General features: G+C 45.8%; 1 protein-coding gene across 1 annotated transcript in view; it reads left to right on the forward strand.

Moving 5' to 3' along the window:
• The first annotated feature begins 401 nt into the window (after positions 1–401).
• VWA2 (von Willebrand factor A domain containing 2) overlaps positions 402–27,818 on the forward strand; it is a 41,130-nt gene continuing 13,713 nt past the window's right edge. Inside the window, exons 1-6 of the mRNA XM_068961365.1 lie at positions 402–453; positions 3,367–3,441; positions 4,906–5,039; positions 12,004–12,113; positions 22,779–22,973; positions 27,141–27,274. Of these exons, the coding sequence (XP_068817466.1) occupies positions 402–453; positions 3,367–3,441; positions 4,906–5,039; positions 12,004–12,113; positions 22,779–22,973; positions 27,141–27,274 (700 nt within the window). The remainder of the gene's footprint in view (positions 454–3,366; positions 3,442–4,905; positions 5,040–12,003; positions 12,114–22,778; positions 22,974–27,140; positions 27,275–27,818) is intronic.

Below are 27,818 nucleotides of genomic sequence, written 5' to 3' on the forward strand. Positions count from 1 at the left end.
GTGAGTTTTCTCTGTCCATGGAATTCTCCAGGCAAGAATACTGGAGTGGGTTGCCATTCCTTTCTCCAGGGGATCTTCCTGACCCAGGGATTGAGCCTGGGTCTTCTGCACTGAAGGCAGATTCTTTACTGACCGAGCTACCAGGGGAGGGGAAGATGCTACGGCTGTCCTTTAAAATCAGAGTCATTGGAGTGAAGTCTTCCATGGCTTTTGGGGATCTGGGTCTTCTCCAGACTACTGTAGTTATCATGCAAGCAGCAGCCTCTAGGGTCATATCTGTGACCCGGGAAAGGCTGAGCCCTTGTCGTCTTGTTGGGGGTATGACTTGGGGGAGCTCACAGAACTGATTGCTGATCCTTTTTTTAAAATTTTCCTTGTCCTGACCCTCTAGTCATATCAACATGCCCTCTCTCCTGTTGCTGGACGCCATCTGCATTGTCCTGTTTGCTGGAGGTGAGTGTTCTTGGTGTGAGAGGTGGGTGAGGTGTTGAGGGGTTTGATGCACCTCACATCCGGTGGATTTTGACTTCTAAAGGTCTCTTGAGTGCATCCATGTTTCTCCACTCCTGGCCACCTGCCTAGTCTAAGCCCCATCGTCTGGTGCTTGGACCACTGCAGTAGCCTCCTGACTTGTCTCCCTGGATTCACCCGGTCCCCCTCCATCCTGTTCTTCACACATTTCAAAACGCAAATCTGGTCATACCTGGACCCCTCTCCATTCCCACTGCCTACCTGAAACTTTTAAGTGATATTCCATTGCTCTGAAGAGGGCCTGCCTGATCTGACCTTATGCCACGTGGTGTCCCCTCTGGAGCCCCCTCCCTCCTCCTCTTTGCTGCAGCCCACGCTCCTTCCAGGCCGGCCCAGCACCCTTGCTCCCTCCCACCCTGGGGTTCTCAATTATGGTGGCCCGTCTGCCTGTATCACTGACTCACCCAGCACCTCTTCCCTGGTAAACTCCTACTCATCCTCCAGCACCCAGCTCAGTTTCTCCTGGATTCCCAGGTCAGGTCAGATCCCCCTACTAAAATCTCGTGTCCCATTGAGTCTCTCTGTTGTGTTGCACTTAATACAGATATGAGTTTATTTCTGTGTGAATTCTAAAAAATGAGTGTTCGTCTTCTCCCCTGGACACAGGCTGTGTAGTCTTGGCGCCTCGCACTGGACTTGGCACCTAGTCTGTGCTCAAGAAGTAGATTAGTGAATGGATAGTGGAGCAAATCAGTTTTCTATTTACTTCCCACGTTGGCCCTCCCACATTCTAGACTCTTTGAAACACGAGATGGTAGAAAGGAATAGGTGTGTTTTGTGGGTTGGCTGATGAGTAAGAATGAGCGGGCTGGGTGGCTGGCTGCCTGAGGCTAGCCCAGGGTCCTCTTGCAGCCTCAGAGGCTCTCTTGCAGTTCCTCCTGGGTCTGTGTTTCTGTGAGTTGGGGTATCATTGCTATTCATTGGTTGCTGTCACTGTCTGCTTGTTTTCTGGACCCTCAGGGAGATAGAGGCTGGAAGGACGTGGTTGCCCAGTCCGCCTATCCCCTCTCTTGGAGCCATGCGTGTGATCAATGTCACACAGTGGCTTCATGACCGAGGGACTGGGATGAAATGAGACGTGTTTGGGGACATGTGGTCCCTGGGGGCCCAGGCACAGTAAAGCTTCTGTTTTAACCCACAGCAGAAGCTCACCCTCTGTAACCTGTCCAGTTTACAGAGCACTGGATCTGACACCCCTCGGTTGTACCGATGAGACAGGGAAGGCTCAGAGAGGCTGAGTGATTTGCCTGGGGCTGCACAGCTTTCAGGAGCAGGACTGGGATGAAAACCCAAACTCCTGGACTTTTCGTCAGTGATTCATGGGCTCATTCAGGAAAGCTTGGTGCTTTCCGGCTTTGGCTTCAGGGTCAAAGGAGGCAAGAATTTTTAATTCATTTGGCCAAATTGTGTGCAGAAAGCTGGGCTGGGCTCTGTGGAGACAGGTGAAGGTGTTTCTGCCCCATAAATGAACTCCAGCAGGTACTGCCAATTAGAGGCACCCCTCCCCCCAGAACCTGAGCTCATCTTTTGGTGTCCTCTTCCTTGCCACCGTCCTGGCAGTGGCAAATCCCCCTGAGCCCAACTTCCCTGTGTTATGTGATTCCTACCACACCCCCACCTCCTTCCCAGCCTGATTCCATCTCCTTACCTCTTTCCCCAGCAGCCTTCTCCCACCTCATATTCCTTCATTTGCCCCTTGCCTGGCCTGGCCTGTTCCTAGCTTCTGCACACCCTCATCTGGTGCTTTCTGTGCTTATCTACAGGACATGGACTTTACAAGCATCCACATGTCTGCTTTGTCTGACAGTGACCACCCATGTTTGGCTTTTCAAATAATCCCTCCAACTGGCACCTCATTGTCTTCAGGACTTTCATCGTGGTTGGCTTGCTCTTCAGCACCTGGCATGCTACCTTCCCTCAGAGTTCATTTTGTAAATTGTTATTGACTGCTCATATGCCATTACTACAATTTTACTGGGTATCACATAAAAGAAAAAGGTGTATCCACAAACTTCCTACCCAAAACTTTTTAGCCCTTGTTCATGTTAATTGCATTGAATGATTGTATCAGTGTTACTCTGAGTCCTATCTCTATGGGTATTTGTCATTGCCGTCATTCCTCTGAAACAAATAACACTGAAGGAGATGTCTTGGTGACACATTTTCCCTTCCCTAAAATTGTTTTTCCTTTGGATCAATTCCCAGGTGTGATGTTATGTAGCCTAACCCCTTTTATGACTCCTAATTCATTTGGCTAAATTGTTTTCCAAAAAGAGTATACCAATTTACTGTGCCACTATTGGAAAAGGTTTTCCTGATGTAATCTTTCCAGTTACATTTACATTTAAACCTTGATCATCTAAATTTCACATTTAAAAGGGTACCCTGTGGGTTGAGTTAAAGCATTTTGTCACCTATTTGAAAAATTTCCCTTGTGCTTTTCTAGGAATTCTCTTCCTTCTGTGAATTGTCTGTTCATGTTCAAGGTTAATTTTTATGGCAGGATGCTGCATCCCAGAGGGGCACCAAGGTGTTAAGCCTAACCAGGGGCAAAACTCATCAGAATCAAGGCTCTCTATAGCCCCTGGGTAGATATTTTTAATTTTACTCTTCAAAATACCCGAATTTAAATGCAAAGGTACCTGATAAAGTTGGAGTAACTGGGGAGGACATTATTATTGTTATCCATCTGGTAATTTTTAAGATACAGTATCATTAAGCTCTTCCACACTCCTGTTTTCTCTGTTGTTGCCTGTTCATTGTGGTCACATAACGTGGAGTCTCGGCCCCCTCCCCTCTCTGCCGTGTAACGTGCGCTTCTGATTCCTCTCCTAGTGCCTCCATCCCTCCCTCTTCAGGAAGTCCACGTGAGCAAGGAGATTATTGGGAAGATTTCAGTCGCCAGCAAAAGTAAGCCCATGTTTTTCTTGACCCTCCAAACTCTCCCACTTTGGCCTCTATGTGATGGACCCAAGGGAAATCTTTTGGCTTCAGACAGTTCCTTTCCCAGCCCTGTCTTCTTTCATGCTGTGGCCAGGGTCATTTTCCCCGAACAGAGACCTGACAAAGTTTCTCTCCTGGTTGAAAAACCCAGGAAGATCCCTATTGCTGGATTTCTTGGCCCTGGCTTCAAGGTTCTTCTGTTGTATGACCACCGCCTACCCAACCAGCCTCATCGGCTGCTATGTTTCTTCCTCTTTATCTCTGCTTGGCATTTCCTCCACATGCTCAAGCCCTGCCCTCCTGCTTGCAGGGACTGTCCGGTCACCTTCCCTCCCTCTCTGGTGAAATCCCCCTAGCTTGTTGCTACTGGGTGGCACCTTCTCACTGGTGCTTCTCTGACTTCCTCTCTCTCATCTTCATGATGAGGTGACAGGGTGTGGACTCTGACACCCTGGGTTGGACTCTGTGGCTCCACCACTTCCTGGTGCTTTGACCTCAGGAAAGTTCCCTGAATTGCCCTGTACCCTGCTCTCTTTATCTTGCCAATGGGAATACAAATTGTAAATCTATTTAGGGGTGGGGGTGGGGGGGCTAGGAAGCTGATAGCTAAAAGGTACAGAGTTTCCTTTTGAGGAGATGAAAGATGTTCTAAGATTGACTGTGATGGTAGAATATCTCTTTGAATATACCAGAAACCATTGATGAGATTGTTGGATGGCATCATCGACTCAATGGACGTGAGTTTGAGCAAACTCTGGGAGATAGTGAAGGACAGGGAAGCCTGGCGTGCTGAAGTCCATGGGGTCACAAAGAGTCAGACACAATTGAGCACCTGAGCAACACAAAAAGCCACCGAGTGTATACTTCAAACATTGACTTATATATGAATGATATCTCAAGATAACTGTGAAAAAATTAAAAAATTATAATCTATCTCAAGGTGGTTATGAGAATTAAATAAATTAGTGCGTTTAAAGTGTTTAAAGCAGAGTACTCGGCCTATAGGAAAGATTTGGTCAATGCTTGTGATTACTTAGGCTCTTGGGTAATGCATCCTTATATACCAGGGTGCCTGACTGTGTCCCAGGCTAGATTGTGAACCCTGAAGGCAGTATCCAAGGCTCTTGGATATCCCTCCATGCCTCCAGTAGCCCCTCCTCTCAGATGGCTTAGTGTTGTTGAATTAGGCTCTCTCACTATCACACAGACTTTCATCAGAGTTGTGCCCGTGGTAGGTCCATGCTCCCCGCTGCAGGAGAGCATTGCCTGTGGCCCAGAATTGTCTCCAGGGTTATTGCCCCCACTGTACTAAGAGGAGCTTGACCCACTGCAAGATTGTTTCCAGCTCCCCTCTGCTCTGGAAGGAAGATCTTCTCGGGACCAGACCACAGGGAAGCTGGCTGTCACTCACGTTGCTCCACTCTCCCCTAGTGATGTGGTGCTCGGCTGCAGTGGACATACTGTTTCTGATGGATGGCTCTCATAGTGTCGGGAAAGGGAGCTTTGAAAGGTCCAAGCACTTTGCCATCACGGTCTGTGACGCTCTGGACATCAACCCTAGGAAGGTGAGTTTAAGTCTCATTGTCTTTGTATTAGGGTGTCTGGCTGCAAGTGACAGAAAGCCCATTTTAAGTAGAAGAGGGCATTTACTGGCTTCTGGAACCAGGAAGACCAAGGGGATGAATCCTGGTTCCAGGCATGATGGAATCCCAGGCCTCAATCGCTCTTTTTCTCCTCCTCTCCATTTTGCTTTCCTCATTTGGCTTCCCCCGCAGGCAGGTTCTCCTTACTCGGCAGAGTTGCCCTACACAGTCCTTCGAGCTAGTTATCCCCAGAAAAAGAAAGTGGACTTCTTTCCCTGTAGAGCTGGCAGAAGTCTTCAGGAGGGCTCTGATTGGGCAGATGTAGGTCACATGACAATCCCTTTGCCAATCACAGAAGTCAGAGGGAAGAGCTTGTCTGGCCATTCGTGAGTCAGGTGCTTATCCTCCTTCTTGGGGTGGGGATGATCACTGGGACTTCCTGCTAGAAAGAGAGGTTGTGGTTGCAGAACTGCGGGAAAGGGAAAGCATGCTGCAGACAAAAACTACTACAACTATTTCTGAAGACTAGGAGTAGGCAATGGCACCCCAGTCCAGTACTCTTGCCTGGAGAATGCCATGGAAGGAGGAGCCTGGTAGGCTGCAGTCATGGGGTCGTGAAGAGTCGGACATGACTGAGCGACTTCACTTTCACTTTTCACTTTCATGCATTGGAGAAGGAAATGGCAACCCAGTCCAGTGTTCTTGCCTGGAGAATCCCAGGGACAGGGGAGCCTGGTGGGCTGCCGTCTATGGGGTCGCACAGAGTCAGACACAATTGAAGCTACTTAGCAGCAGCAGCAGCAGGGTCTTAATACAAATCAGCTCCTACCTTCTGTGTTCGCTTGAAGGGAGCAGCTCCTGCCTGGTGAATCCAGCCAGTATCTTCATTTCTTGTTCTTCCTGGTTCCAGATAGCAAGTCTTAAATGTCAGCAGTCTGTGCTAGCTGTGGCTTTTATTGCTAAAAAATGGCATTTGGGAACAAGTCAACAGAAAAATGGACATTATACACAGACAGTTCCCAGAAAATGAAACACAGATGGCCCTCTGACATAGGAAAAGATGCCCAACCTCATTCAATGAAATAGCAAATCTCTGACTGATACACTATTTTCTATTTAACTGGATTACCAGAAATCTGAAGTTTGGTTTCATGCTTCATTGGCAAGCCTGTAGGAAAGTGGTGTTCTCATGCTGGTGGGAATGTGCAGCGTCATTATGGAAGAATCTAACAGTGTCCATCCAAATGACAAAGGCTGGGACCCTTTGACTCAGTAATTTATCCTATAGATACTCCCACAGGTGCAAAGTAATTCACACTCAAAGTTATTCGTTGCAGTGTTGTTTGTAATTGTAAAAGATTTCAGGCAACCCAAAAGGCCTGCTCACAGGGGTAAATCCTTTATGGTGTCTTCATATAATGAATCACAGGGCAACTGTCAAAAGTGTATGAGAAAAGTCTTTGATGTGGAAAAACACCAACACAAATAGAGTATAAAAGTAAGGTGCAGATGGTATGTATGATATGTTACTCTTTATGAAAAACGGAGATGAAAAGAGCCTGTATTTGTATTTGTTTATATGTGCATGAAGAAACTCTGGGGGCGTTTGTAAGAGGCAAAGAGCAGCAGTTTCCCATTGAGGGAACGAGTGGGAACTGGGCAAATGGGGCACAAGTCCAGGGGGAGGCCCATCGGTATAAATGTCTTTATACTTTTGAACCATGTGAACTGACTCAAAAATCAAGTAAAAATTTAAGAAGGGCATTTTGGTTTGGAAAGCTGTGAATGAGAGACTAGTCACATACAGGTGAAGGAAGGAAGTGGTTTTCCAAGATGACATTCCTGGGTTAATCCTAGAAAAACCTCTAGGATTTAGGAGCAAAAGGGGCTTTTAATGAGAGCAGATTTTTTCCAGAAATGACATGGCATTTGTGAGGAATGAGCACATTATCTTGGACTTCAGGCCATCTTGCATGGTTATAGCTGACATCATTCTGTCTAGATACCGATAGCCGGACGTTCCAACTATAAAGTCAACCCATTGTGGACTCTCAGAGGCTCAAGGCCAAAGGCTGCTGAATCTCTGCCCTCCTCCCCAAGGGACCCTGCTTTTTAAAGGAAGTGATTCCTTGGGGGAGTTTTGCTAGTTTTTTCATGGAGGAAGAGCCATAAAGATCAAACACTGTTGACCTTTAAATGGACGTAGTATGTCCTGAAATGGGTGGTCTGGAGATCCCAGTAGATGACAAGTTGGAAGAGAAGAACTTCACGGATTATTAGAGAATGTTTCATAGATGAAATACAGGCTCAGAGAGGCTAAGTGACTGCTTAGGGTCACACAGCTCTCAGCATGGAAGAACAGGGGGGCTCTTGAGTCTCAGCCCAGCACTTCACATTCTGATCTCACAGTCACATAGGCCGTGGACAGCTGGTGACATGGTGGGGTGTGTGTGTGTGTCTTTACATAGAAACAGTGGGTGCTGATGGAATTCAGCATCCTCAAAGAGAGAGTAAGGAAACTGTGACCTAAAAAAACAATATGGCAGTTTTGAGAGCAACTCTCCCAACCCACAGTTGCCCAGAATTCAGGGAATTTAATGTTGTCAAACCGCATTTAGAATATGGCATTTTTAAGGTGGTAGTGAAGTTGCTAAGTAGCATCGCTCTTTGCGACCCCATTTACTGTAGCCCGCCAGGCTCCTCTGTCCATGGGATTTCCCAGACAAGAATACTGAGGTGGGTTGCTATTTCCTCCTCCAGGGGATCTTTCCTACCCAGGGATCAAACCCACATTTCATGTATTACAGGCAGATTCTTTACCACTGAGCCACCAGGGAAGACCTAATTTTTTTTTTTTTTAAGGTTAGATATTGGCGAACTAGACAGTGCCCACAACAAGGAGACAGGATAGTGAGAGGCCTGGGCATTTTCATATGAGGGAACCTGACTGTCACTGTCACTGGAAGGAGGGTGCCGAGTGGCTCTGTTTTATTAACAGGACGAAGTCTGGGTGTTGAGGGAGCTGTATTTGAGTTTGACACGAGAAAACTTTCTCATAGCAAGACTTGTTGAGCTAAGGAGTTGGTGTCTTTTTTTGCAAGCAAATGAGTGCCTCCACCTCCAAGCTACTCAGACTTGCTGGAATTGCTAGTTGAAGAAAGATTTTTGCATTAGGGTGATTTCAGATGCTTCAATCTGACCTGTGGCTCCAGGTTTGTTATGTTTGAGCTGCATTTTAGGTGTCATCGTCTTGTTATTGGGCTTTCCATGTGGCACTAGTGGTAAAGAACTTGCCTGCCAATGCAGGAGACTTAGACACAGGCTTGGTCCTGGGGTCAGGAAGATCCCCTGGGGGAGAGCATGGCAGCCCACTCCAGTATTCTTGCCTGGAGAATCCCATGGACAGAGGAACCTGGTGGGCTAGAGTCCATGGGGCCACAATTGGATACAACTGAAGCAACTTAGCACAGCATGGCATGTCTTGTTATCTCCATGTACTGAATACAAGGAATTTGACTTGCACTTTATTTTACTTTCTGGGAAGAAATTTTCAAGTAGCTATCAATTAAAGCTTTTTATGGAGGCTCTGTTTTGAGGTGGATTTAATGTGTTTGAAGTCTCCTCTCAACACTTGCACTGAGAAGTTCACTTCCTGGCCCTAATATAATGACTGCAGCAGTGATTACAGTGTGGTGAGAAATCGGGCCGGGCTTGCTTCTGAGCATACAGTAAACTGAAGATAAAAGGTAGCTATTTTGCTCCCAAACCGCCAATTAAATTAAATGCCTTGACTACTGACTCAAGCTGTTTCTATCTTGTTTTGAAGTTGGTTCCTTCCTGTTTAAGTAAATACACCCAGCTGTTGGTCTCAAGGGAGTCTTTTTTTTTTTTTTAACCAATTCATTCACATGGTTCAAAACAAAGGCATTCAATGAAAAGTATCCCTCCCAGTCATGTATTTTCTATTTGCCCAGTCCTCCCTACCCCCACCCCTGCTGTCTTGAGCATCCTTACAGAATTACTTCATGCAGATAGAAGCACTATGAATATATATTCTAATTTTTGCTATTTTCATACAAAGGGTAGCATGCTTATACAGTTTCATCTCTCACCTGTTTCTCCTCACATTATCTTGAAAGTCTTTCCTATCTAGGTAGTTAGGTAATATAGGTATTAATATAAGCATATATCATTTTCACGTGTGTCCCAGATGGCTCAGTGGTAAAGAATCTACCTGCTGATGTAGGAGATGTGGGTTTGATCCCTGGGTAGGAAAGATCCCCTGGAGGAGGAAATGGCACTCCAATATTCTTGCCTGGGAAATCCCATGGACAGAGGAGCCTGGCAGACTACAGGGAGTGAGCATGCACGAGCGTGCATGTTTGTAGCTGATTAATGTTCCATCATAAGAATTTACCAAGGTTTAGTTAACCAGTATGTGTGTGTTAGTGGCTCAGTTGTGTCTGTATTTCCTCTTCTGTGATCTCGGTTCATATTCTTGGCCTATTTTTCTGTCGGATTGTGGATCTTTCTCAGATCAGCTCCTAGACGCTCTTTATGTATTGGTGAAAGTAACTTTTTGTCTCTGACATGAGTAGCAAATAACTTTTCATTTGTCTTCATTTTTTGGTTGCATTATGACATTTTTTTGCCCTGTACAAGTTTTCTTCATAGAGTCAGATTCATCATTTTTTTTCCTTTACAACTTATGGACTACAAGTCGTAGTGATGTCTTTGTTCCTTTGCAGTTACAGAGGAATTCTCCCAAGTTTTCTTCTAGAAATTTCATGGTCACACTTTTCACACTTAACTCATGAATCCATTTGCAAGCTTTCCTCTGTTCTTTTGCAGATGGCTGTCCCGTTGTCCCAATATATCTTACCGATGGCACCATCTTATCCCGTTGGTTTGAGATGCCCTAATGGTTTCAGTTCAGTTCAGTCGCTCAGTCGTGTCCGACTCTTTGCGACCCCATGAATCCCAGCACGCCAGGCCTCCCTGTCCATCACCATCTGCCGGAGTTCACTCAGACTCACGTTCATTGAGTCTGTGATGCCATCCAGCCATCTCATCCTCTGTCATCCCCTTCTCCTCCTGCCCCCAAATCCCTCCCAGCATCAAAGTCTTTTCCAATGAGTCAACTCTTTGCATGAGGTGGCCAAAGTACTGGAGTTTCAGCTTTAGCATCATTCCTTCCAAAGAAATCCCAGGGCTGATCTCCTTCAGAATGGACTGATTGGATCTCCTTGCAGTCCAAGGGACTCTCAAGAGTCTTCTCCAACACCACAGTTCAAAAGCGTCAATTCTTCGGTGCTCAGCTTTCTTCACAGTCCAACTCTCACATCCATACATGACCACAGGAAAAACCATAGTCTTGACTAGACAGACCTTAGTCGGCAAAGTAATGTCTCTGCTTTGGAATATGCTGTCTAGGTTGGTCATAACTTTTCTTCCAAGGAGTAAGCGTCTTTAAATTTCATGGCTGCAGTCACTATCTGCAATGATTTTGGAGCCCCAAAAAATAAAGTCTGACACTATTTCCACTGTTTCCCCATCTATTTCCCATGGAGTGATGGGACTGGATGCCTAATGGTTTATCACGCGCTAAATTTGAGAGAAAAAAGGGTCACTTCTCACAAACTCCTTCCTGAGGTTCTCTACTACTATGCTTTCCTGTGTCCATCCCACATGCCCACTGAAGACTTGTCTAACCCTAACCCAAGACTTGTATTTCTTCCTGCTTAAGATTCCCGGCAGCTCCTCCTCAGAACTTCTGGTGGGAGGAAAGTTGATGGGCTGTGCTCCCTGCAAGCAGATGCAGCTGGCCAAGTGCTTTGATCAGCTCCCAAGCACCAGGCTTGCTAAGGGATCAGCAGTGAAGGAATTCACATAGCAAGAAAAAGTCAGCATCGTTGTTTAATTATGAATCACTTGGCCCGTCTGCAGTCTTGGCCAGAATTCATTGTGAGATGAGTAACTGAAAATGTACTTTCTCCAAGACTTGAGAGAGCCAGCGACTAGGTGCAGGGGTTAGGCCCTCAAGAGGAAACTTAAATGTTTAAACCCTTCTCTGCTTGACACACTAATCTTAAGAGTCCAGAGAATGACTTTACTCACAGTTTCCCTTCTCCTGTTTTGCAAGGCGTTGGATTTTCTCCCGTGGCCTTCTGAATGAGGATGCAGAATCAGGAATCGCCGGTGGCTCTCACTTCCTCTGCTACAGAGGAACTTCAGCTCCAGCAGTGCTTGTCTCACGTTAGGGAATTGCTTGGCCCCCAGTCTTACTCTGGCTTGGAGATCTGGCCTTCCCCTAGTTTAGCAGGAGGAGGCCTGGAAGGGTGCCCCCTCCTCAACCAGGGATGGGTGTGCAGTGGCTGTGATTAATGATGGGCCACCAGTTGATGGTGGCAGTGATTAACTTCTGGTTGGGCGTTTTGCTGGAAGCCTGTGCTGGCTGCTGAGGAGACAGTCTATATATAACAGGCTTGATGAAGTTCATAGGCACCAAGTCCAATGGCCATGTTCTTTTCTTTCTAGCCCTGGGCCAGGTCTGTATCCTCTAGTTTCTCCGGCAGTAATTATGGGTATGAATAGCACCTCTGTGGATTAAATGAAATGTGTTGAGAAGGCTTAAAAGAGTGCCTACACCTGGAGATAGTAAGTGTGAGCAGAGACCCTAAAGTGCTCAAAACTCCACCCAGAGAGCTGTCGAAATGAGGGTCGAATTGGTGGTGGTCAGTGTCGAGCACAGGCATGTTTGACTGTCTCCTTTCAAATTCTCCTCCCTGTCTTTGGAACTTTCTTTCCGGGAGATCACAGAAATACCAGCACTGGTATTTGCAAGTGGGCAGGAGGCAGGGTCGTTAACCTTTCTCGTCCCTTCTGTCAGGGATGTTTGTGACTTGATCCCGCTCTCAGCCCCTGGGCCCTCTGTCTCCCACTGCAGGTCAGGGTGGGAGCCGTCCAGTTCAGTTCCGCCCCTCGTCTGGAATTCCCCTTGGATGCCTTTTCAACCCAACAGGAAGTGAAGGCAAAAATCAAGAGGATGGTTTTCAAGTAAGTACACTCAGATACTGCTGCAATTAGAGCAATGCTAGCTGCTCTCAGAATTGCCCTTGAAGGGTTGTGCCTGCTCTTGACTGCACAGAGAAAGAGAGGGCTGTGGCCCAGCTTCCAGAAGCCAAGGGGTGCACAGCGGGTAGTAAGAATTCCCTGCTCAAAGCTGCCTCTTATTACATAATGTCTAAAGTGGGAACTTAAATGCAAGTTAAGAAAAAAAAAAAAGGGAAGTATTTGCTTCTGTTGTATGTGGTTGTCAGCTGGGGGAAAGGTCTAATGAGGGTGGGGACAGATTAAGAGCATGAGGTGGTGGGAAGAATCCTGGGTCCTTCTCCCGGTTCTCTCCCTGCTGAGACAGGATAACTCACCACACTTCTTGGAGCCTCATTTTTGTGACCTAAAAAGAGTTAGCACTCCTCTGTTACTGAAAGCACTTTAAGAATGATGACTCGCTCTTTATGTGCTCATACACGTTCTATAAATATATATATATATAGTGGGTCACGGGCTTCCCAGGTGGTGCCAGTGGTAAAGAACCCACCTATCAATGCAGGAGACATAAGACATGCAGGTTCGATCCCTGGGTTGGGAAGATACTCTAGAGGAAAGCATGGAAACCCACTCCAGTATTCTTGCCCGGAGAATGCCCTGGACAGAGGAGCCTGGTGGACTACAGTCCATAGGGTTGCAAAGAGTTGGACATGACTGAAGTGAGTTAGCACACACACACACACACATATGAGGTGGGTCATGATTTTCACCACATTACAAGTCAGCTGATGTGTGTGTATGTACATACATATATGTATATATTTTATGTATATTTTTATACATAAAATATGTAGAATATTTTATGTATGTGATTTCAAGGAGATCCAACCAGTCCATCCTAAAGGAGATCAGTCCTGGGTGTTCATTGGAAGGACTGATGCTGAAGCTGAAACTCCAGTACTTTGGCCACCTCATGAGAAGAGTTGACTCATTGGAAAAGACCCTGATGCTGGAAGGGATTAGGGGCAGGAGGAGAAGGGGACGACAGAGGATGAGATGGCTGGATGGCATCACCAACTCCATGGACATGAGTCTGAGTGAAATCCGGGAGTTGGTGATGGACAGGCAGGCCAGGTGTGCTGTGATTCATGGGGTCGCAAAGAGTCGGACACAACTAAGCAACTGAACTGATTATACATATATGGCTATATGGATATAAACGTGTGTTATACACACACATATATATGCATACACATATTTAGTGTTCTTCATAAGCCCTCACAGAAGAATGCCTTTATTGGCCACTTGCTACTTTGATCTCTGAATCTTTTTTGGTCTTTGCTGCCCTTGTCCTAGTGTCTACTGAATCTTGTTCAAGTCCATGGTCCCAGCCAGGTACACCTGTCACCTCCACTTGCAAAGGCCTGAGCTCTGAGGTCGGTTCATCACTCTCAGGCCTGTAAGTCCCCAGGGCTCTCAATAAGCCAGAATCCCCACACTGGGAATGGAAAGACCTCCGGGGATCCTACAGGTCCCAGAGACCTCCAGTGACTCTTATTTTAAAAACTTATTTTATATTGGACTGTAGTTGATTTGCAATGTCATGTTAGTTTCAGGTATACAGCAAAGTGATTCAATTATAAATGTGTCTATTCTTTTTCAGATTCTGTTCTCATTTAGGTTATTGTAGAATATTGAGCAGAGTTCCCTGTGCTATACAGTAGGTCTTTGTTGATTATATATTTTAAATGCTTTATTTTTATATATTTTAAATTTCTTCAGAGAAATGTCCCTTTAGGTCTTCTGCCCATTTTTTATATTGGATTGTTGGGTTTTTTAAATTTGAGCTGCATGAGCTTTTTATAAATTTTGGTAATTAACGCCCTGTTTGTTGCATTGTTTGCAAATATTTGCTCCCATTCTATGAGTTGTCTTTTCATTTTCTTTATGGTTTCCTTTGCTATGGAAAAGCTTTAGAATTTAATTAGGTACCATTTGTTTATATTTGTTTTATGTGGGTCAAAAAAGATATTGCTGCGATTTATACCAAAGAGAGTTCTGCCTATGTTTTCCTCTTAAGAGTTTTATAGTATTCAATGTTACATTTAGGTCTTTTTGACCATTTTGAGTTTATTTTTGTGTACAGTGTTAGAGAATGTTCTCATTTCGTGTAGCTTTCATGATATTAGAAAGCTTTCATGAAATTTTCATGTAGCTTCATGTACATGTAACTTCTTTTACATGTAGCTGTCCAGTTTTCTCAGCACCATTTATTGAAAAGACTGTCTCTTCTCCATTGTATAGTATTACCTGCTTTGTCATAAATAAATTGACCACAGATTTATTTCTGGGCTTTCCATTCTGTTCCATTGATCTATATTTCTGTTTTTGTGCCAGTACCATACTCTTTTGATTACTGTAGCTTTGAAGTATAATCTGAAGTCAGGGAGCCTGACTCCTCTAGTGTCATTTTTTTTTCCTCAAGATTGTTTTGGCTATTTGGGGTCTTTTGTGTCTCCATTCAAATTTTTTTTTTTTGTTCTAGTTCTGTAAAAAATGCCAAAATAACTTGAATTGCATTGAATATGTAGATTGCCTTGAGTAATATAGTCATTTTGATTATATTGGTTCTTGATTAACATTGATTCTATTCATTCTTCCAATCCAAGGACATGTTATATCTTTCCATCTGTTTGTGTCAGTTTTTTTTCTTTCATCAGTGTCTTATAGTTTACAGAATCCAAGTCTTTTGCCTCCTTAGGTAGGTTTGTTCCTAAGTATTTTATCAATTTCGATGTGATGGTAAATGGGGTTGTTTTTTTAATTTCTGTTTCTCATCTTTCATTGTTAGTGTATAGAAATGCAACAGGTTTCTGTGTATTAATTCTGCAACTTTACAAATTCATTGATGAGATCTAGTAGTTTTCTGGTAGCATCTTTAGAATTTTCAATGTATACTATTGTATCATCTACAAACAGTGACAGTTTTATTCTTCTTTTACAATTTGGATTCCTTTTCTTTTTCTTCTCTGATTGCCATGGCTAGAACTTCCAAAACTATGTTGAATAAAAGTGGTGAAAGTGGACATCCTTGTCTTGTCCCTGACCTTAGAGGAAATGCTTTCAGTTTTTTACCATTGAATATGATGTTGGCTGTAAGTTTGTCATATACAGCCTTTATTATGTTGAGGTAAGTCTCCTCTATGCCCACTTGCTGGAGAGTTTTCATCATAAATGGGTGTTAAATTTTTCATCATAAATGGATGTCAAATTCTACATCTATTGAGATAATATGGTTTTTATTTTTCAATTTGTTAAAGTGGTGCATCACATTGATTGATGTGAGAATATTGAAAATTCTTTCCCTGCACTAGATCCCACTTGATCGTGGTATATGATCCTTTTAATGTATTGCTGGATTCAGTTTGCTGGTATTTTGTGGAGGATTTTGATGCCTATGTTCATCAGTGATATTGGCCTGTAATTTTCTTTTTTTGGGGTATCTTTGTCTGGTTTTGGTGTCAGCGGGATAGTGGCCTCATAGAATGAGTTTGGGAGTGTTCCTTCCTCTGAAATTTTTTTTGGCCGAGTTTCAGAAAGATAGGTGTTAACTCTTCTCTAAATGTTTGACTGCATTCACCTGTGAAGTTGTCTGGTCCTGGACTTTTGTCTGTTGGGAGTTTTTAAACCATAGTTTCAACTTCATTACTTGTTACTTGTCTGTTCATATTTTCTGTTTTTTTATGACTCAGTCTTGGGAGATTGATCTTTCTAAGAATGTGTCCATTCCTTCTAGATTGCCCATTTTATTGGCATGTAGCTGCTTGTATATGTCTCTTACAAGCCTTTGTGTTTCTGTGGCGTCAGTTGTAACTTCTCCTTATTTCATTTCTAATTTTATTGATTTGAGCCCACTCCCCCCCTTTTTTTCCTTGATGAGTCTGGCTAAAGGTTTATCAATTTTCTTTTCAAAGAAACAACTTTGAGTTTCATTGGTCTTTTCTATTGTGTTCTTTGTCTCAGTTTCATTTATTTCTGCTCTGATCTTTATGATTTCTTTCCCCCTACTAACTTTGGGTTTTGTTAGTTCTTTTCTCTCTAGTTGCTTTAGGTGTAAGGGTAGGTTGTTTATTTGGGATTTTTCTTGTTTCCTGAGGTAAGATTATATTGCTATAAACTTCTTTCTTAGAACTGCTTTTGCTGTGTCCCATAGGTTTTGGATCATCATACTTTCATTTGTCTCTGGGTATTTTTTGGTTTCCTCTTTTATTTCTTTAGGGATCCATTTTTTTGTTTGATAGCTTATTGTTTAGCCTCCATGTGTTTATGTTTTTTACATTTTTTTTTCCCTGTAGTTGATTTCTAATCTCATAGCACTGTGGATGGAAAAGATGCTTGATATAAGAAAATTTACCAAGGCTTACTTTGTGGCCCAGCATGTGATCAATCCTGGAGAATATTCCATATGCAGTTAAAAATAATGTGTATCCTGCTGCTTTTGGATGTAATGCTCTATAAGTATCAGTTAAGTCCATTTGGCCTAATGTGCCATTTAAGGCCTGTGTTTCCTTATTGATTTTGTGTCTGGATGATGTGATGTCCATTGATGAAAGTGGGGTATTAAAGTCCCCCATTATTTTTGTCACTGTCAATTTCTCCTTTTATAGGTGTTAGTATTATATATCAAGGTGTTCCTATGTTGGGTGCATATATATTTACAATACTTATATCTTCTTCTTGGGTCGATCCCTTGATTATTATGTAGTGTCCTTCTATGTCTCTTACAGTGGTCTTTATTTTAAAGTCCATTTTGTCTGATATGAGTATTGCTACAGTGGCTTTCTTTTGATTTCCATTTGCATGAAATATTTTTTTCCATCCCTGACTTTCAGTCTGTATGTATCCTTAGATCTGAAGTCAGTCTCTTATAGACAGCATATATATAGGCCTTGGTTTTGTATCCCTTCAGCCTGTTTGTATCTAATGGTTGGAGCATTTAATCTATTTATGTTTAAAGTAATTACCCCCACCTCTGCTGGAAGCCCTCCAATACCATCAGGTAGGTCTGGCCCAGGCTCTTAGGAGGTCACAGATTTTGTCCCTGGGATCTGGTATGAAACCTTGTGTGCACCCTCCAAGAGTGGAGTGTCTGTTTCCCCCAGTTCTGTGGCAGTCTGCAATTAAATGCTGCTGGCCTTCAAAGCCAGATACTCTTGAGTCTCCTCCTCCTGATGCCAAACCCCCAGGCTGGGGAGTCTAACATGCAGCTCAGAACTTTGACTCCAGTGGGACAGCCTCTATAATATAATTATTTTTCAGTTTGTGAGTCTCTCACCCAGTGGGTGTGGGATTTGATTTTATCATGAATGCACTTTTCTTACCATCTCGCTGTGGCTTCTTCTTTGTCTTTGGATGTAGAATATCTTTTTTAGTAGGTTTCAGAGTTTTTGTTGTTGTTGTTGATGGACTTGGACTTAAATGACTCAGCCCTGCTCTCATGTGAAAAGTTATGCCAGTTGCAGTGACTGGTACCAAAGGGCACTTTATAGAGGTCACTGTGTACCTCTCCCAGCCCCTTATTTTATGGAGGAGGATACTGAGGTTGAGAAGGAGCAGGCAACTTGGCCAGGACCACAGAATCACACTGCTCATCCAGTAGGCCCCATGGAACTGTCCTTTCTCGCCTCTCCCTGCCCTCTCCTCAGCCTCTACCTCCTAACACTTAGTTGAGCCTCTTGTTAGCTGTGTTGAAAGTCATAGCTAAGGGCTGTCATTCATGACCCATGACATGCAGAGACACATTGAGAATGTGCCAGATGAAGACACTGGGGTGAGAAAGATGCCTCTTTACATGTCTGAACAAGGTCAGCTCTTTGGGGATGTGAACAGTTAGCACTTCTGTATCCCAGGACGACTGTAAGACAACCAACCAGGACAGGAGGCAGTAACTGGATTTTTGGCGAAGGTTGCAGGGTCACTGAGGACACTGAATGTTGAGACACTCTTATTATTCAGAACAGAGGAATGCTGGCTGACTGGGAGTGATGACCTCCCCAGGGCACTTTACCCTTTTTCTTCAGTGGAGTTTGAAATTCTGCACTGCTGACCACAGCTATGCCCCAAACCCAGAATACTTGCCTTTCCAGACCAAGGCAGTCCCCTGAAAGTGTGTCTTGAAATGGCTAAGAAACCACTATGACAATCACTTTATTGCTATTTTGTGATAACTTTGGGAAATATTACAAGCAAACCTTCCAATGTTGTACCTCGTGATAACCTAAAATCAGAAAAATCACAGCCAGAAATTGGCCTCCGAATGCTTAGAACTCTGGCCAGGGGGACTGTGCAAGTCTGTTCCATCATCTGATTAATTTCATAATTACACAACTCTGAGTTTTCTGTGATTTAATTTTTTTGGACCCCATCTGTAGCTTTATCAGAGTTGTAGTATGTTTAAATAGCTCTACAGAAATAGCACTCACCACATTACTTTAGCACAAAGCCTTTTATAGCAGCTGTGGCTTATTTCAAGCTACATTAACATTTAAACATAGTTTTTAGAATAGATAAAATTATAAAACTTAAAAAAATATTATTTGGTGTGTATTTTTTTTCATAAAACTGCATTATTTCCCATGTTGAGCCCTTTTATGGTTATATAACAAACCAGTGAACTTGGCTGTTATAATGTAGTAAATTAGTTGCTAAAACAGGATTACCCCACCCCTGGTCATGGACGAGTACTCGTCCATGGCCTGTTAGGAACTGGAACACACAGCAGGAGGTGAGTGACGGTCAAGCTTCATCTGTAGTTACAGCCACTGCCCATCACTCACATTACCACCTGCGATCCACCTCCTGTCACATCATCAGGTGCGAGAGATTCTCCCAGGAGTGTGAACCCTACTGTGAACTGCGCATGCGAGTTCTAGGTTGCATTCTCCTTATGGGAATCATCATGAAACCATCCCCCCACCCCCCAGCCTCAGTTCATGGAAAAATTCTCTTCCACGAAACTGGTCCCTGGTGCCAAAAAGGTTGGGAACCACTGCCCTAAAAGAACACATTTAGCTAGATTCCAGGATGTTTATCCACTGCCAAAACCACCAACAACAAAAACTCCTGTGATCAACATCCCGGTGCCTTCAGTGAGTGTTCTTATGAATTATTTTTTGAAGTCTGTTCCATGCACTACCTGCATCAGAATCATGGCGGGTGGTGGAAGGGAGGCAGGTTTAAAATGCAGATTCTCAGGCCTGGTTGCACATCTACCAGTTTGGACTCTGGGAAGATGGAATCTGAGAATCCACATTGTTAAGTTGCCTGAGGGACTTTCGTGCTTGCTAGAATTTGAGATGAACTCAAAAGATAAACTTCTTGGAATAGACTGCTAGGTGGTCATTATAATGACCAGTGACGGCGTGCTTACTAGGTACCAGGAGGCATTTAACCCTCAAACAGTACTGTTACTTTCCCTACTTTAGCAAGTTTAACAGGAATCTCAGGCTATGTAACTTTGCCGAGTTTAGCTGGTCAGTATACCACAGGACTTAGTATCTGTGTCCTTGTTCTTGATCAGCCTGTGTGTTGCTCTCATAAACAGCAGTCCATCTGTGAACCTTCACTTTCTACCTAGTTGAGTCCCATTGGAGAGAAATTAGCAAAACATTAGATTTGGGACTCAGACCTCTAGTTCTGGAGCCAGATGCTGAGCTGAGAACAGACTCAGTGAGGAACGCTCCAAGAAATAAGAAAAGTGGAGGCAGCAGGGTTTCTTCCACTTGCTGGGGGTCAGAGCTAGATAGGCTGGAGTCAGTGGGTCAGGTGCAGGAGAGGGTGACTGGCGCGGGCATTGGGTGCTGAGCGATGTGGAGGGTGGACACCACAGAGGCCAATGGAGTAGTGACCTGGGCCCTCCTGTCCTTGAAATTGAATTTCTCTCTGGCCATAGGCTGGTGACTCTGAAGAGGGGGCCCAGACCCACTCCGAAAATCAACCATCTAACCATCACTTCTTTTCCTCTGGGTTTAGTACTTTCAGTTCAGTCGCTCAGTCGTGTCCGACTCTTTGCGACCCCATGAATCGCAGCACGCCAGGCCTCCCTGTCCATCACCAACTCCCGGAGTTCACTCAGACTCAGGTCCATCGAGTCCATGATGCCATCCAGCCATCTCATCCTCTGTCGTCCCCTTCTCCTCCTGCCCCTAATCCCTCCCAGCATCAAAGTCTTTTCCAGTGAGTCAACTCTTCTCATGAGGTGGCCAAAGTACTGGAGTTTCAGCTTTAGCATCATTCCTTCCAAAGAAAGCTGAGCGCCAAAGAATTGATGCATTTGAACTGTGGTGTTGGAGAAGACTCTTGAGAGTCCCTTGGACTGCAAGGAGATCCAACCAATCCATTCTGAAGGAGATCGGCCCTGGGATTTCTTTGGAAGGAATGATGCTAAAGCTGAAACTCCAGTACTTTGGCCACCTCATGCAAAGAGTTGACTCATTGGAAAAGACTCTGATGCTGGGAGGGATTTGGGGCAGGAGGAGAAGGGGATGACAGAGGATGAGATGGCTGGATGGCATCATGGACTCGATGGACGTGAGTCTGAGTGAACTCTGGGAGTTGGTGATGGACAGGGAGGCCTGGCGTGCTGCGATTCATGGGGTCGCAAAGAGTCGGACACGACTGAGCGACTGAACTGAAAGTACTGAACCCATAGGAAAAGAAGTGATGGTTAGATGGATGACAGAGGAAGGGCATGTTTTCAGGAGAGAAAGCTGAGGCTGGCTGAGAAAGTAAGGCTGCAGGGTCACAGCCAGAGGCTTGTGGGAATCACCACCAGGGGAAGCCACAGGGAGCTCCTGGCTTTCAGTGAGAAATGTTTTGCGACTGTTTGGGCAGTAGTACAGTCAGGGTCAGCAAACCTTTTCATCAAAGAGCCATACAGTAAATATTTTAATGCTTTGCTGGCCACATGCTCTGTGTAGATAGCACATAAATGAGTGGGCACCTGTTTTCTGTGCCCATTTGCCCTGAGGCTTTAATTTGCCAACCCCCTCAAAGGAATTACTGTTGGCTTTGAAATCAGCCTGCTGCTGCCAAGTCACTTCAGTCATGGCCCACCCTGCACAACCCCATAGATGGCAGCCCACCAGGCTCCCCCGTCCCTGGGATTCTCCAGGCAAGAACACTGGAGTGGGCTGCCATTTCCTTCTCCAATGCATGAAAGTGAAAAGTGAAAGTGAAGTTGCTCAGCTGTGTCCGACTCTTAGCAATCCCATGGACTGCAGCCTACCAGGCTCCCCTGTTCATGGGATTTTCCAAGTAAGAGTACTGGAGTGGGGTGCCATTGCCTTCTTCGGAAATCAGCCTGACTGAGTTTAAACTGCAGTTCTGACCTCCACTAACCGGGGAGAGGCAAGTTGTATAATGCGATGGTAAGAACTTGGACTCTGGAAGTTCTGGGTTCAAGTCCAGCCTCCACCACCAACTTTAGCTAAGGCCCTTCTCTGAACTCTCCTGTCTCAGAGCTATGGTGAGAATTACATGAGCCAAGCACCTTTATACATATGCTTAGTGGTGCTTGGCACATAAGGTGAACAGTAAATATTAGCAGTTAGTATTACTGGTCTCTGAGCAGAGGATTCTTCATCTATTACCATCCACTGAAAGGCTTTGCCCAAAATCTATTGTAGTAAGTCATTATTTTCTACCTAGGTGACACCCAGAGCTGGCAGTTCACCCTCTGTGGATGTGGGCACGAGCCTCCTATGGTGAAATTCAGTAGGGATTCTGTGCTGGGATTCCAAGCTGAGCCAACAATCTCCATAACTGGACTGTGAGGAATGGAGAGTCTTAGCCTCCTGGTGAGATGAGACCATAGTCACCTGCCCTGCTCTGAAAGTAGTCAAACAGTTCAACCTCCCAATGCCCAACCCTGAACCTGGAAGTGAGACACAGAGGCTTGATCTTGAAAATGACCCTTGCATCAAAGCCCAGCCATTCATGCTCAGAAATTCTTACCAAGCTCAGTTACCTGCTTTCCCAAGGACATGCTGAGCTGTAACAAGAAGGCTTCAGGGATGGGGAGATAGGAGGTGGGTGTTAGACAAAAGATGAGAATCATGCCCTGGAGCCATCATGGGGAGAGAAAGCATACATGAATAACATTATATAATACAACACATGTGCAGACTGAGTGCTAAGTCCAGGGGAAAAATTCATTTTTCTTCGTCACTGTGGTTTAGATCTTTCTCTTTCTCTTTTTTCCCCTTACTATATGCATTTAACACTGTGTGTGTGCTCAGTTGCTCAGTTGTATCTGACTCTTTGTGACCCCATGGACTGTAGCCCACCAGGCCCCTCTGTCTGTGGAATTCTCCAGGCAAGAATACGGGAGTGGGTTGCCATTTCCTTCTCCAGGGGGATCTTCCCAACCCAAGGATCAAACCCGCATCTCTTGCATCTCCTGCATTGGCAGGCAGATTCTTTACCACTGGTGCCACCTGGGAAGCTCCATCACTGTGGTTTAGCTGGTGAAAGAGTGCACAGGTCATGTGGGAATTGTGCCTTTGAGCCTCTGCTGGGAAAATGTGGCTGTTGTCTCCGGTTCTCATTCCAGCTTCACCCCTGGATCTCTGGCTCTTTCTTCTTTTTTTTTTCCCTTCTGGGTGAACTCAGAGGAGGGCGCACAGAGACAAGCCTTGCTCTGAAATACCTTCTGCACAAAGGATTCCCAGGGGGCAGAAATGCCTCTGTGCCCCAGATCCTCATCATCGTCACCGACGGGAGGTCCCAAGGGCACGTGGCCCTGCCCGCCAAACAGCTCAAGCAGAGGGGCATCACTGTGTTCTCCGTGGGTATCCGCTTCCCAAGGTAAGAGATTCGGTTGTGCTGGGTCAGCCCTCTGGGTCAGCCTGGCGGGCTTTACAGCCATTGGGCAGAGAGGGGAGCTGGGAAAACCATCCTGGATCTTCGGGAACCTGTCTTTCCCTCACTTTGCTGTATTGTTGCTGGCACACAGGGAACTCCAACTCTTTGGAAGTCTGAGAGTTTGCATTGTCTTTAGTCTGAACACTTGGTTTCAGGTGTCAGAAACTTGACTCCAACGTATCTGGGCAGAAATGGAAATTCACGGACTCATAACTGCGCCAGTGGGTCAGGGGTTTCTCGGGGTCAGCAGGAGTTAATGATTTCGCTGCCTTTTAGACTCTTTCTGTCCCCCATCCAATTGTCTCTGCTGTTCTCTCAGCCCGGCTTTCTCAGGAAGCTGGGACTGTGGGTGCAGGCAGTACCCCAGGTCCCATCTTCCCAGCTCCATCCTGGAGACAAAAGACTCATTTTTCCAGTTTCAAGTTGAATAATCCAAGAAAGTGTTCTGGTGAGCCTGAGACCGGTCTGTGTCTGGCTCCCCTCTTCTCCAACATGTTTCTCTAGGTGCTGAAATCTGCCTTCCTGGTGAGAGGAGGTGGGGTGGGGGTGGTGGTATGTTCTCAGCCTTAAAAATGGAGATGAGCTCTGTGAACATCTAGTTGTTGTGGGTATCAAGTGAAATGACTCTGGTCCTGGCACTGTGCCTGTACACAGACATCTCTATTCATTTTAGTACTGCCATTCCAGAACCAACTCCCTGCCCCAAGACACCACAGTCCGTGGATGTTCAAGTCCTTTATTTAGCCCTCCCATATCCGTAGATCATAAACATAGCACAGAAGCCACAGTGAGCTGAATCTGTGGGCGTGGAACCTATGGATCTGGAAAGCCTGCTGTACTTTTCTTATTCTCTCAATAAGTATAGGCTGTCTTCCTCGTGCCAGACGCTATTCTAGGTTCTCAGGATACAGAGACAATAATATTATACAAAGTCCTTGCCTTCATGGAACTTCATTCTAGGAAAGCAACTAGATAACAAACAAGTGAGTGAATAAATAAGTAATTTCAGGTGGACATAAAATGCAGAGAAGAAAAATAAAGTAGATAAGAGGTTACAGAATGATGGGAGTAGAGAGGATGGCTATTTTGTGTGTGTGTGTGTGGGTGGGGGGTGGGGGTGTGGGTAGGGCACGCCATGCAGCTTTTGGGATTTTAGTTTCCCAACCAGGGATTGAACCAGCAGTGAGAGCGCTGAGTCCTAACACTGGACTGTAAGGGAATTCCCAAGAGGATAGCTATTTTAGATAAGGGGAGTCTGGTAAGGTTCCCTCAAGGAGTTGATTTTTGAGCAGAAACTGAAGTGAGGAACAAGCCTTCCACGTAACAAAAAAGAGCAGGCAAGGCAGGCAGATGGCAAGTGCAAAGGCCCTGAGGCAGCAGCTAGCTGAGTGTCTTACAGAAACAGCAAGACAGCCAGAGAGCAGCTGGAGACCAACCAGCAAGGGGTGAATTACAAGAAATAAGGTGGAAGGAGGTGGGCAGGAATCTGGGCTGGAGACTTTGTGAAGTTTGTAGTGAGTAGTGTGGGAAGTCTGTGGAGGGTTTTGAGCAGGAGAATTGCATGAACTGGCTTACATTTTTAGGGGATCACACTGACTGCCAAGAAGAGAATAGACTGACGGGACCGAGAGAGAGGCAATGATAGGGGCAGTGGGGGAACCTAGCAGATGGTGGAGCGGCTCACATGCAGTTTAATGGTGGTTTGTCATAGGGCAGCAGCTGTGAGCCGTAGAGGAATGGCTGGATCTAGGATGTGCTTGGAAGGCAGAGCAGTGGCATGACTGGTGTGTTGGATGTTGGTGCATGAGAGAAGAATAAAAGATTTTGGCTTGAGCCCCAGCGTGAATGACATGAGAAAGACTGGGAAGGGAAATGGAATTCTGTTTCAGACAGGGCAGGTCTGAGATTCATATTGGCCATCTCAGTAGAGAGGCCGAGTAGAGAGTTGGATGGAAGGGTCTGGCACATAGGAGAAGGGACAGGCATCGAGATGGAGACTGCAGATAGTGTTTAAAGCCTAAATAAGATCACCCGAGTGTCGGGAGAGAGGACCTCCGAGGACCAGCAAGTGCAGGTCAGAAAGAGGAAGACTGGAGACTGAGGCTGCAGGCACCATGGGGCTGTCCCGATCGTGCTGTGTCCTGGTGCGATGATGACAGGCACCACCACCGTTGCTGCTGTCGTTGTAAGTTGGTACTAAACACAGGCTGCCTTATGGCTGGCTCTTTTTGTGTTCTCAGATATAAGGAACATAAACCCCTTGAGAGAGGAGAAGGGGTGTTACTTTATGGCTCCCTGCCCACTCTCCTGCCCAACAGAGTGTCTTATGAATAATAGTTGCCCAAGGTCTGTCACTGAGGATGGAACTCCCCACAAGGTGGAAATACTGGCCCATTCTGGGGCTTTCTTCTCCAGCTGCTAGCTGGAGGAGTGCTTCTCAAACTATATGTGGTGAAAGTCCAGTTTTTTCCCCCCCTAATGGATTATGCCCTGATGCTTTAAAAAAAAATACAATAAAAATGAATTACCAGAAAAATGAAATAAAAACAAAGACAAAATAGAAGCTCAAATTCTTATTAATTGACCCAACAGACATAAAAATGGCTCTGTCAAGTAGCCATACAGTTAGTTTATAAATGCCTGGTATCTATGCTTATGAGATTCTGAATCAGGGTGAGAAGTTTAGGGACCTGTGCTGGCCCATAGACCATACTTCGAGCATTCCTGGTGTAGAGAAGTTAAGAAGCTAGTTGTTCAGGAAAGGGGGTATCACTCAGATTTGAAAGCCCGAGTTTTGCAGACACAGGAAGCCTCTGAGGAAGCCTGGTGGGCTCCCAGGCCCACCTAACCCCTTCCCCTACTCCTAGTAGAAGGCCGGTGCACTGTTGACCAGTGGTTCTCCAGGTATGTTCCTTGGACCAGCAGCATCAGCATCATTTAGAGCTTGTTAGAAACCCATGCACTCAGGCCACACCTCATTGAATCTAAAACTCTGGGGCAAGGAGCCTCAATCTCTGCTTTTTCTGGTCCTCAGTGATTCTGATGCCGCTAAAGTCTGAGAACCGCTGTAGTGAGATTCAAGACTGATGCCGCTCAAACTCTTCCCTCCCCCGCCTGTCTTTAGTGTATTTTAAACCCACTCTCTGAGGAGTCTCAACTCTGGCTGAGTATCTGGATTACCCAGGGAGTTTTAAGAAGGTCTCTTTGGGAGCTGGGAGAGCTAAGGGTGGGGCCTGGCAGAGCTGCCCACTCAAAGCTACTGTGAGTCTAGAACTAAGAAGCCCCTCCTTCGTGCCAGGCGCTGTCCTAGGTACTGGATAAAATGGCTGGTTTCTGTGGCTTCAGAGGAGAATCAGAGTTTTACATGAGGTGATTTAGAGATCCATGGATGTTCTGCTCTATTGCCAAGCCTTGGTCTATTTTGATGAATTTTTTGGTGGGCAAGATTCTAAATGGGTTACTGACTGCCTTGTCTTCTTAAAGACAGAGTTTTTTCAACATCCTTTAACCCTTCTTCATGCCCTAGGGTCATCGTCCCACCCATCATTTCTGTTCCGGGCACTGACAGTGCCCTCTGGTTGTTAAACTATGCCAGTTCCCACCTCTACATGGCCTCACGTTGCTGGCCTCTGAGTTCTTACGGCCATGGTTTATAATCGTCAGGATTTTTTTTTTTTTCTATTACTAGTTGTTCCTGTGTGTGCTTCTCTTGGCATCACCTAGAACCAGAAACCACTCTCTTTCATTTCCTTTCTGGTTATATTTTTCTCATCAACTAAAAGTTATAAAACCGGATGACTAGATCTATTAGGATCAAGTCTCAAATACGGGCTGACAGTTCGAGTGGGAGGCTCTCCTCTGAGGAAATTGGTGGGTTGCTGGAACGTGCACACATGACTACCCACAGCTCAGCATCCTCAGTCTTTCTGTGGTTCACATCTAGACCTTCCCTGCATCCTAGATGGATGAGGTTGCAGCTAGGTGGCTCCTGCCTCGGTGGGTGGTGGTGCTGTCCACACAGAGCCCAGGGGCTAGGAGATGGGTGGGCAGGAGGTGGGTGAGCGTGGGGCGACGAGCCATCGCGACTTCTCTGCTGCGGCCGGGACTCAGGTGGGAGGAGCTGCACTCACTGGCCAGCGATCCAAGGGAGCAGCACGTGCTGATGGCCGAGCAGGTGGATGACGCCGCCAACGGCCTCTTCAGCACCCTCAGCAGCTCCGCCATCTGCACCACCGCCTCTCCAGGTGAGTATGGGCCTCCCAGCTGGGAAGGAGTGGCCTTGCCCATATAGAAGTGGGATGTGAGGGTGGGGAGGGTTCCCCAAGGCCAGAAGTCAGGACACAGGAGGCTCCCTAAGGAAGTGGGGGAAGAGGGACAGGACCTAGCAGCTTCAGCCCTGGGACACTCAGCTTCGTTCAGCCTCCCCGTGTCAGGCCCTGTGAGGGTTTTGGCTGGGAATCCTGAGATTGTCTTTGAGGGATCGAGAGGCTCGGGGCTTGGGACCCAGATGTGGCGGGGAGCCCCCTGTGCCTGTCCACTGCTTGGGAGGAGGAAGGAGCCAGCTCCCCATGCTGTCAGCACAGGGAGGCTTCATCTTGGGGTGAGATCCCTGTATGCATAGTCAGCTTTGTCAGGGTCTCCAGGAGCTGGAGTGACGTATGTAGTATGAAAGGTACACGTGTGCACACGATGGAAGAGCTGCAAGGGGCGGGGCCTGCGCAGAGGAGATGCTCGGAGACTGGCTGGCCCTCCGCTGTGTGCTCTGCCGAGAGGGAGTGAGGGCAGGGG

This window comes from Capricornis sumatraensis, chromosome 23 (genome assembly GCF_032405125.1).
Source record: "Capricornis sumatraensis isolate serow.1 chromosome 23, serow.2, whole genome shotgun sequence".
Lineage (NCBI taxonomy): Eukaryota > Metazoa > Chordata > Mammalia > Artiodactyla > Bovidae > Capricornis > Capricornis sumatraensis.